Here is a 12,019-nt window from a genome sequence, read left to right on the forward strand (position 1 = left end):
GGACTCACCAGGAAACTGTCATGTGTAGACTTCCAGTCAGATGATGTGGTCACCTGAGTTTGAGCTTTGGTTCCTATCTTTACTAATAGAGTGGCCATGCCACAAAGAACAAGAAAGGTGATTACACCAAGGTAATCATTCTGTTGGGAGAGTAAGTGGCATTGCCAGGATGCAGGATCAGTTTCATCAGCCAAAATGATCTCCCTTGAGTCAATCCCAACCCCTTTTGCTTCAAATAATTACAAATTTTAAATATGTATTTGTGTTGGATCTTTATCACAAGCAGTACTGGCCTCTAAGCTGTCTCACATTGCATCTTTATTTGCACAGTGCTATTCAACAACAGCCTTCCGCAAATTATTTTGTGGTGTATCCCAAAAATGAGGAAAAGAGGGAAATGACCAGTTCAGCAATGCTGAAGATCATCAACATAACCAAAATCCCCTGAAACAGAAAGAAACAATGGAGTCATGATGTTAGGAGAGTTGATGGGTTTTCTGATCACAATGAAGTAGCCATTACCACATAATAAACCATTACTTCTCAAATTAGTGAAGGACAATGGGAATATAAGCTATACCAGAATAGAATAGAATAACATTATTGTCTTAAAAAATCAAACAGAATATTTGGTAAATTATATTCAGGACATTCTCCATTTCATAGACACAGCATCCACAGAGCAATGCATATCAGAAAAGTGGTCTCTTGAAGGACAAAGTTAGAAAAAAGCCAAGGTACAGGAAAATGGTAGAGACAAAAATAGAAAAGGCAAGAAAAAGAGGGGGAAAGAGAAAACTACTACCCCAGGTAAAAGTAACACATGGAAAAAGAGACATGGAGAGAAGGCTAGGCTAGAAGCACCACTCAGAAGACTTTGAAAGTAGATTGTACCATGCCAGCAGAGAGCACACATAGCCATCCACACCTGGCCAGGAGTCCACAGGCTGGACCCTGGCACAGAGCTGGTCAGAGCCTGCCCTCTTCCAAGAATGGATCCTTCTATGGCCATTGCAAAGGCTCGTGTGATTAACACGATTCTATGCTATATTTGTCTATTGTATCTTTATGATAGGTTGAATAACTATTTAAGGTCACCTGGTTTTTAATACAATGTCACGGTGTAAAGTATTTCGATACTTTACTCTTCTGTGACAGGAGCTGATACATTTCCTTCCTTTTTCTGTGTTTTTTTTTATTTTATGTTTTACTCTGAACAAAGCTGCAGCAGTGTTGTTGTAACACATGTTTGTATACAGGTGACTTAACTGCAGTGTAGATAGATACTGGCTGAAAGCTATGTGTGCCTTTAATGTAAATGGATGCTGTCTCCTTACTGTGCCATCTCAGATGATGGTGCATCTTTTCATCATGTCTCTGCTTGCCATCCTACTTCCTTATTAATCCTTGACTGCAGCCTGGGAGCTTCTTATTGAATCCTGGTGGGTGCTGAATACATCAATTACCAGACTTTTGACAGAGGGAAAACAAGTTGAATTTTACAGATGGACTTAATTGAACTGAAGAGTTCTTCCTCTATTCATGGCTTGTTGAGTGTTTTTATCATTTAATGATGAATTTAGTCTGTTTTCTTTTCTATGTCCACTCAGATATCATGTGAGTTTCATCATGTGTTTTGTTGATATAGTATAGTAAATACATAGATTTACTTAAACATACATTTTGTTCTTAGGATACAGGATACCTGGTTGTAGTTGGGGACCCTGTGTACACATCACTAAATTCAACATGCTTGTATTCAACTGGGGATATTTATATCTATATTTATAAGAAATATTGGTCTGTAGTAATAATTTCAGCCTTACAAACAGCCAGACACTGTCACAGTGATGTCATGTTAGTAAGGTTGTCTGCTAGTTATTTTGAACCTTGAACTAGCATGGGAAAAATAGGAAGATAAGAAAGCCACAATTAATGGTAACTGGCACTTTGAAGGAGGGTGCTTTTGCTTCAGTAGCCTTAAATGGAAAAGATGTAGTTGCTAATCTCAGGGAGTTTGAACTGCCTATGAGCTATCATGTCTTATAGAACATCTACTTTGGAATTTCTTAAGGACTACTGTTTGAGACTACCTGAGGTATACAGGTGACAGTGGGTGGTGGTTTTAGTAAGATCTTATCCACTGTTGTTTCAGTATACATCTTCTCTGAATACACACACACACATGAATATAGCTATGTTATATAGATATAAAATATGTTATATACAATATTATATGTATGCATATTCTCTTGCTGAAAATAAAAAAGAACAATGATAGATTGGATTGGATTATTGGCAAAGGAGCATGGTCTATCTTGTTTCTATTAGCTGTCATCCACAGAGTCATTTCTTTTCATACATGTTTTCAGTTTGAGTTGGAAAAGTTATAGGACTTCTAGAAGCTATTGGTCATTTATCCCCATATATCCTTTAGCATTAGCAAATGTTCAAGTTGTGAGCATTCTTGGATAATATAGTTGGTGTCTACTGAAGGTTAAAATCTCGGGGTGGGGACAGGGATAAGGAGTGGGAAGAAGTCAGAAATTTGGTTTGTGGCTACAATTTCTTGAGTACTTTTTTTTTCTGTATTCACATTATTCAGCCAGTCCTCTGTACCACTTTAGTGCATGACACTTTTGTGTTATCCTTACCTGAAGGCTAAGAAGCGTATTGAGGGCCTATGTCACTGTAGACCTACCTTGAGTGGACACTGGCCTCCATGTCTCTCTCACAATTAGATTGCAGAAGGCCAACACTGACACACAGCTGTGACACATAAGCAGCTTCTGTGTTCTTTAACATTCTGTTTAGAAATTTCAAGTCCTAAACTTTTCTTTTACAAACTTCTAGTTTGTGAACAGCAGACTTCAAAAGTTTTAAAATATCTTTGAGTGAGTTTTGTTTTATTTGTTTTATATATAGTATTTCATTTTCAGAGAAGGGATGATTTAAAACATTCTGCTCAGCATGACCAGGACAAGTTCCCCCTTTTCTGCCCCCCTCCCCTGATTTTGGGGGTCCTATTGCACCTAATCACACCACACACTATCTTAGAACAGCCCTCTTTTACCTGAGCTCCACTCTCTTAGGTAATTTTGAACTTCTTCAGCAATCTTTGGGGGCACTGGGATCCAAACTATTGCCTCATCTCGACTAAGCATGCACTCTATATGAAGTTAGCCATGTTAGCAGTCTTTAATGTTCCTACTTGATTATCATTTTATTTCTATATAGATTCACTCATGCCCTTTGCATTATTTTACACCAATTATTGCAATAGTTTGGACAGAGCAGAAATGTCTATTTTCAGTTTACCATACTTTATCAGAAATATAATCTAAATATTAAAACCAAAGACACAATTATAATATATATTGGGAACTTTGAACCACAAGCATACCACTATGCCTCTATCTTTTAGTGTCACTTGCTCTTTATATTATCCTTATTTTACTTGCATGTTTTATAACTTTTATAAGTTATTGACTGTTTATTGTTCTACTCCACAATGCCTGACATAATGTTGGTCTAGTACAGTGGACTCTTGAATGTTTTGAGCAAAAGGAAATACACAGGTGCCTATAATATTATCTGGATGGTGCTGACTGGGTGCTAATATTTTTGTTCAAACCATCTGCTTCTCACTCTAGAAATGGCACAGGGTACTTACAAGGAATAGAACAGTAATAGGACCACATTGAATACCATCTGGAGAATAGCCACAGATGAATGCTTCATCTAGAAGGAAACCAAATATGAGGAGAATGATTCCAGATGCAGCTCCCAGGGCACTAAGTAAATTCATCACCTGGCTCATTTTTATCTGCAATAGAATCAGAGCATAACATAAGATTCAGGCCTACTTTGTGCCTCAGACAGAGCAGTGGGGGTGGGTGAGTACTGGAGAGCTGGATTAGTCACAACACCAAGAAGCCACCATGTGATCATTTAAAACATTTGCCACTCACAATACATCTTTAGGCATGCACCCACAGTGAATGGGGAAGTCAGCCAGCCTTTGATAACCTCTCCATCTCTCACATTTTGTGCCTGGGTTAACTTCCATTCAAATAGAGGTAGCTATGGCCTGTTTAAATGTTCATTTGAAAACTGTATTTAACCAAACACTGAATTTCTCTGTCACTTTTACATCTTCCTAAAATTACAAACTTTTAGGCCTGGTGAGATGGCTCAGCAGATAAAGGTACTTGCCACCTGACAACCCGAGTTCCATCCTTGAACCCACACCGTGGAAGGAGAGAACCAGCTCCTAATAGCTGTCTTCTGACTTCCACAGGTACACTGTGACTTCCACAGGTACAATGTGGCATGGAATGCACCCCCATACACATACCTGATAAATAAAAGTAAGCACATTTTAAAATTATAAAATTTTCCAATGTTCTTTGATCCAAATAACTTACCGACTTATTAATTACTATCTAATATCTCTGTTTCTTTGAGTGAGATAGAATATCCTATGCCTACAAATTTATATAGATCAGCAATGTATTCTTTACCTCTGGAGTCCATTTATGATTTAATTAGGTTGTCTACATTGTGCTTTTCCTGGTAAAGTATCTGGTGTGCAGTAGGCACCAAAACTACTTATGAAAAGAATGAATGACTGGATTACTGAGACCCAGTCTGCATTAATGACCAGAGACCATGGTCCAGTCATTGAACTGTTCTTCCCCTCAGTGTCTCCATGTAGAACATGATAACCTGGAAAAGTCTCCTGATGACTAATGGCTTCTGATTCTATGATGATTTCCAAAGCCAGGCAAATTACTGAGCAATTATACTTTTTATAAGGTAGAAATAGAACTCACCAGAGTGTCCGTAGTTTTTCTTTTCAGTGCAATCAGAAAGGCTCCAGAGTTAATAAACTACACAAACAAACAAATAAATAAATATTTTAATGATGGACACAGGAAGCTGATATGGAGGATTTCTTAGTCAGGTCTTTGCCCATTTCTTCCCTATGCCTCCCTCCTAAGGTTGCAGAAACCCCAAGGGAGTGAGGAGGCTGTCCACAGAACAGAGAACAAAAAGACTGGATCTGTTTTAGTCTGAGCCGCCTGTTTGAAGAAGAGGATGTTTCTACCTTACTGGACTTTTATTTCCTCATCCATTCTCCTGTTATTGATAACCATGACTCAGCTACCAAATGATACCAGTGTCATCAGTTTATAAACACTAAGGTTATAGAGTCATTATAGTACAACCAGTATGTTCTGTTGTAAGGGAACACAAGGTGTAATTTCAGCCAACAGACTATAGAAAGAAAGAAAGAAATTAAGAAATTAAGAAAGGAAGGAAGGAAGGAAGGAAGGAAATACCACACACATTCATTTTTGTGGAGGTGGGTCAAATATGGCAGCCTCATTGTTCAGTAGAAACTTAATATCTGAGTTCAACCCAGCTATGTTTAAATTTTTAGCCTCTTCTTTCAGCCTCATTAGTAGTGGATGCTCTCCCAGACCATCAGACAGATAATGAAACCTCCCTCCCTTTTTACCCAGACACCCCCTGTTCCCATCTTTTGTATATGCTTTTCACCTAATTAAACAACCCCTCATCCTTAAGCTCTAGACCAGCTGGAAATGACTCTGCCCAGTTTCCTTTATACTCAGATGCCTTTCCTCTAGAAGCCGCTTTTGTATCCTCTCCCAAATACTTGTCATACCCTTTGGTGTGAGGACTTGTGACCAGGGACTGCCTTCTACTGAATCCCACACCCTACCCAGTCTCTGATGCTATGCAGGTGCAAAGTCAATGCGGAAGATTAACTAATCTCTTTGTGGTTCAGAAGGCACATGCAGGAGCTGTCCCTGTTCCTGCTTCTTTACTTTCTGCAGAGCAAACCACTTGCTTGTCAGCATCAGAAACAGCATCGCATAGGTATAAGAAGTATGCTAATCTCTTGGCACAGTTTCTTTCTTATTAGATTGAATGTCCATTGGAGGATAACAACTGTACTAAAATTTGGATCCTCATTGTCTTGCTCTGTGAATACAGTTTATCATGTGTTGAAAGTAATTTTGGACAAATTGATGGACCAACAAACAATCATAAAACTCAAATGAATAGTCCCTCCAAATTTCAAGACCCAATGATGGACTACCACCAATTCTGGTGATTCAGTGGAGGATAGAAGTAATCGCAATGGGGTTAATGTCTTTGTGGCATTTTCTACAGGATCATATACTCAAACCTATCTTGTTTCATAACTAAGAATTCATTCACTAACACATTGCCTGGTTGACATGCCTTTAAATTGAACTAAATGCACTAAACTCACCAAAGCAGAGCCCCAAAATGGATATCCTGAGATAAATATAAAAGGAAACCTTGGGTATGGGTTTACCAAGGTGAAAAGGAAAACAACTCCAAATGAAAAGTTCATGATTCCAAACAGGATCTGGACGGTCTGCAAATAGAGGAGAAAGTCAGGTCAGAAGAAATGCGAGGGTGGAGCCCATTCTGCTTATATCTTTACTTCCAGGATTTGGCAGTCACTCTCTTTATAGTCTAGGAAAGGATAATGGATGTCCCTCTTCAATAACTCTTGATGTTTTCTTAACCCCTTCATCTGATAATTACTAAGAGGAAAATGAGTCTACCCCACTACTCCCAAGCTCAAGGTCAGCTGGTGCTTTGAGAGGAAGCTCTCAGGCCCTGTTCTCTTCTCACGAAATCCCCAGTTCTTCAGCACATACATGTGAATGTCGACTTTAAATTACAGAGCCAGCTTGGCCTAAAGGGTACTCTCAGGAAAATCCTTTGAGCCTTCTGAAGCAGAGCTGCATCCCCAGGCCTGGAGGTTTCCTCATGGGTTGTTCTTCACTCTCCCTATGCTATGCTTGTAAGGCACATTCTGAACATACTGTGAATGCTAGGCAGGGGGCCCAGGCGTGCTAAAAAAAGCCTAGGGGTCATGTCCTCTGTCATCCTTTTGCTGTACTTCCTCAGTCTGGGTGAGCTCTTTTGCTGCAGTACCAACATTTGGTGGCTGAATCCTAAGAGGTACAGTATGCATATCACATCTGGATGACTATCCCTCTTGAATGTCCCACAACCTACCTCATATTCCTTATGTCCTAAAATGGGCTCACTTTCCCCCTCTAAGCCTGATTTCCTGACTTCTTTGTCTCTTTTGTTGATGCTGTCATTCTTTTAGGCCTGGGGTCATCAGGTCGCCTGTCCTTTTCAAGTTCTCTGATTGCAACAATCCCAAAGTAGCTAACTTTTCAATTAGCTCTACTTGTGAAATCATGCATACTTCAGCCAGCAAGATGGCTCAGCAGATAAAGGTGCTTGACACTAAGCTGGACAATCTGAGTTTGATCCCTGGAACCTGTGTGGTGGAAGGAGAGAGTGGATTCCTGAAAGTTTTCTTCTGACTTCCACACATATGCTGTGGCATGCATGTGACCATATATGCACAACAAACAAATCAATACAGGTAAAATATAAACTAGCAATCTGACAGAGGAATTACAAAAACACACATATTTGATTTTGATAGCATTTTCCTGCTGTAGGAAACATTGGGGTGCTTATTTCATAACTTTCATGTTTTTCCCACATATTGGTGGATTTGTAGAGATAGTCCTCCATTGTCTATCATCTCCTGAAGTGCTCGTTGGCTTCTTTCACTTAACAATATGAAAATGAGATTCTTTATGCTTCCTCTTGGCTTGTTATCTCATTTCTTGTACCACAGAACACTGTTCTACTGTATGGGTATATCATGACCAATTTATCAGACAGATTCATTCTTTTTATTTTTAGTCTTGTTAAATCTTTCAGGCCTAGATTGACCCCTCCCAGCTCTCCTCTACCCTCCCTCCCTATGCTAGCGTGCTTCTGCTTTCTCCCTTCATGTATAGTTTTTGAACTTCCATCATTTCATCAGAGTCTGGGTTCAGTGTCCACTTTATTGTGAAATGTGCTCATCTCCTTTCCATTGGTGATGACTGTTCCAACTCTGGGGCTCCCACTCTCATTATCACCATCTATGCTCTTACTAGATGCTCCATTGACCTATTATTCTCAATATTTTCATGCTATTATTGTGTTTGAATGACACCTTTCTTTGCCTCAGTGAGGAATATCTAGCTTGTATTTGTTTCTGTGCGTACAGAAGCTAACATAGTTGCTTGCACCTAGTTCCATTTCTGTTAAAGTAATATAAACTATTTCATTTGAGATTGGACTTCATCGTATTTGAAGAGATGCTGAAGCAGAGTACACTAGTGGTCTTCCACGTGCCACAGGACTGTCTTTCTTATTTTTTTTTTTCTGTAAAAGATTATTTTCTATTTTCCATTATGGGAGGCTGGAGTTCAAAGGACAGCATAGTCTCAATGACATTGGTGACATTACAACCTCAACTATACCTGACTACCTCTTACCTGACCATTGTCTTAAGAAAGGTTTGGTAAATAAAATTAGTATTTGTAGAATGAATGAGTTGATTGATGGAGAAATGAATGTTTTCCAGGACCCTACCTCTAGACAAAGAACTACAGGCAACTAAGGACTTCTGAGAAAGGGAGAATTGGTCTTTTCTAGGGATAAGCATCCCCCCCACCTCTGTAAACTGATTGTCCAAGTGGCAGCAACACTATCAGAACCAGCAGGTTGTATTTATATATTTGTGTATTATACAAATATGTAACAATAACAAATAAAAAGAGACCACAGTTTTCAGAGAGAACAGTGAGGGAGGGACCATAAATTAGTTTGGAGGGAGATGATGTACTTATATTTTTAATTTAAAAAATAAAAAAGAGGCTATTCTAAAAATCTTCATACTTACATGCATAAATGAGCATACATATGTGCATGTCATATAATGCTGTGAGTCCTGAGCTTTGTTTGAGAAGGTATAATAGTGTATGTTGCAGTATGCTAAGATAGAGAATCTGGCCTAACTTCTTGATTGTCATTTTTCCCTTTTCTCTCCAAAATTGACTAAAAAAAAAGCTCAAAGATGGTTTGGAGGCTGCAGGTTTTAAGTCCAGGAACATTGAATTTATTCATCTTGTATTATCCTGTTCACAGAACCTTGTGCATAATTTATATAGAAGCCCAACCCAACACTTTCTGAATTTAGTGGAAACGAAAGTCGGAGTTTATTCGTATTGGAGAATGTGTGCCACTGGATACTTTCTTATCCCTCGCTCCCTGCCCGGCCTCTCCACTTGGTGTAAATATACATAGGGACACATTTTACTTACCCCTAAGATCTTCAATTTTCTAATAAGTATTTTCTGCACTCGTTTTTGGGAGTCATAGGCTATGGCTGTAAGTCCTGTTGTTTGGTATTCTTGACTGGTAACCTCTGGAGGAAGCACCAGTAACACAGGACTGTTTGAATCCATGATGGCACAATTGGTCTTTTCAAGTGGAAGAAAAGGATGTAGCTGGCACTCCCATTTAGACCATGTTTGTTTCCTGTACTGAGGCTAGCTAGAGCACTGGCATTGTTGTACTTTGGCTTAGAATTATAGAACCATAAAGTCACAGAGTCATAGAATCTCAGGAATGGTCAAGAGCCCACAGATATGAGTTAAAGTGCCCACACCTGTGTATTGGAGCAGCTGACTAGTGGTCTTAATTTGGTCAGAAAACACTGTGTCCTTGGGCAAGTCACATAGTCCTCTGTTCTTACAACTTCCTCATATATATTAACCTGTGAAATCTTTTAGTTCCTAAATTTCCAGTTCTTCCATTTCAGATGTAGAGAGGACAAAACCTTTCAGGCCTTAGAACTAATTAGTCAATTTTTTAAGCACACACCTTATACATGTTGCCTGTCATTTGAAAGTTTTTTTTGCTATTATAGTATAATAAAATACTATTATTTTAGTAAATTTATGTTATGCACTGTTCTTTTAATCCTCACAAAGTTTCCTCACACATCTGTAGTCCACTAGTAGATTGTGTAGGGTTAAGTGAGTGAGGATGGCATCAGTCATGTATCTGATAGTTGGAGACTTATGTTTCTTTCAGGACAATATTGCTCTTCAGACTTCTTCTGAGTCATTTGCTAGTGTCCCATTCATTAGCCTAGGCAAATTCTGTAGGCAGTTTAGACTCAAGTGATAAATAGAAATAGACTACTTCATTAGTGGATCTGGCATGTCAAACTGCAAGGACATAAATGAGCAAAAGAGGAATTTGTTTACTTTTAAGGTGTGTGTGTGTGTGTGTATGCCACTTATGGAGGCACCTATGGAGGTCAGAAGAAGTCATCACATTTCCTGGAGTTGGAGCTAGAGGCAATTTTGCGCTACCCAATGTGGATCCCCTGTAAGAGTACTCTTAACTACAGTTATGAGCACAGTTACAGAGATGCCCCACTGTGGGATATATACATACATACGTGTGTGTATGTGTGTGTGTGTGTGTGTGTGTGTGTGTGTGTGTGTTCATGCTCTGTTATTCTATTGATCTCATACCTTTCTTCATTGATTTTTCTGTCAAGACCAGCATCTTACTAGTCAGTTATATCTATATAGCACAGTTTCTTTATTTTGAGTGGACCTTTCTCACATTAAGCTTAAGTGAATGTGGATTCCTGCTAATGGTTACCTTCATGAAAATCATCAGGTATTGGATTCATTTCCTTTGAGTTAAGTAATGTAATGACCCAATTGTAATGGACTGTATGAACTTCATTGCCCATGTTTTAGCTTTGTTCTAGGCTTTTTCAAGTCTCTCTGTCCCCACCACCCAAGCATGGTAACATTCTCATAATTGCTTGATAAGTGGGGAAATAACTTGTGTATTATGTTTTAATTTATCCAAGTGACTTCTCATGATGCACCACAGAATTCAATCCTTGGAGCATGGAAATCTAGAACTAATCCTAAGCCTTTTAAAAAAGTTAAATTGTTTTTTCTTTGAGAATTTCATGCATGTATCCAATGACCAGTTCTATATCTCATTCTCAAGTAGGTTTATTTACTAGTTCTTGGGTCAAGATAAAATTACTAACTTCTGTGTTCATATTAGTTTATATATTTAGTGAAACATGACATGTCTTATTTTGGATAATGATTATATAATAAGGCTATTTTGAGTGATTATGTTCTTGGTATATAAACAAATTTTAGCAATAATAAGAAAATACTATTAGGCAGCATTACTTCTCATATTATTTCTGTTCTAACCATGACAGTCAAATATTTTGTCTTGCTTTACTTCCATAGCTCATTTTGGCTATTTCTTTATCAGCTGAGTGTGTATTTATGAGCTTAACCATAAGAACCTTGGCAGTACCATGCTGAGTTACTGCAAATGTTATTGTCTTGTATTTATCCATTGTAGGCAGTTGCTTCCTAATAGACATCTCAGGTGTATTCACACATAGATGGCATAGCTGATCTCAGCCTTAAAGAGCTTCATATATTCTTACATTTCTTATTTCCTGACATTACAAAATCTTATCTTTTCATGAGAGGCCCTCTAATCTTTTTTAAAATTTAATAAATCTATTTATTTTACATCCCAACCACAGCCTCCTCTCCTCCCACTCCCTCTTCCTCTCCCCTCTGCCCTCCCTCAATCCACCCCTCTCTCAGAAGGGGGCAGTTCTCCCATGGGCATCAACAAAGCATGACATATCCAGGTGCTGTAAGACCAAGCACCTCCCCCTGTATGCAAGCTGGTCAAGGCAATCCAATATGAGGAATAGATTCCCAAGAGCCTACCAAAGCACTAGAGACAGCCCTTGCTCCCATTGCCAGGAGTCCTACAAATAGACCAAGCTATACAACTGTCATATATATATATATATGCAGAGGGCCTAAGTTAGTCCCATGCAGGCTCCTGGGTTGTTGGTTCAGACTCTGTGGGTTCCCATGAGCCAGGTTAGTCATTTCTGTGGGTTTTCCTGTGATGTCTTTGACCCTCCTGGCTCCTACAATCCCTTTTCCCTCTCATCAGCAGGACTCTATGAGCTTGGCCCAAGTTTTGGGTCTCAGAATCTGTCTCTATCCGT

General features: G+C 38.9%; 1 protein-coding gene across 1 annotated transcript; it reads right to left on the reverse strand.

Annotated features, from left to right (window-relative positions):
• Window positions 1–357: 357 nt before the first annotated feature.
• Ms4a5 (membrane spanning 4-domains A5) lies at window positions 358–9,409 on the reverse strand. The gene is made up of 5 exons (XM_036178283.1): window positions 9,252–9,409; window positions 6,308–6,436; window positions 4,836–4,892; window positions 3,674–3,826; window positions 358–444 (listed from the first exon to the last, which is right to left on the reverse strand). Exons 1-5 carry the CDS (start codon window positions 9,393–9,395, stop codon window positions 358–360), a joined length of 570 nt encoding a protein of 189 aa, XP_036034176.1. The 5' UTR covers window positions 9,396–9,409.
• Between the last annotated feature and the right edge of the window lie 2,610 nt (window positions 9,410–12,019).

The sequence above is a fragment of the Onychomys torridus genome, chromosome 1 (genome assembly GCF_903995425.1).
Source record: "Onychomys torridus chromosome 1, mOncTor1.1, whole genome shotgun sequence".
In the NCBI taxonomy this organism is placed as follows: domain Eukaryota; kingdom Metazoa; phylum Chordata; class Mammalia; order Rodentia; family Cricetidae; genus Onychomys; species Onychomys torridus.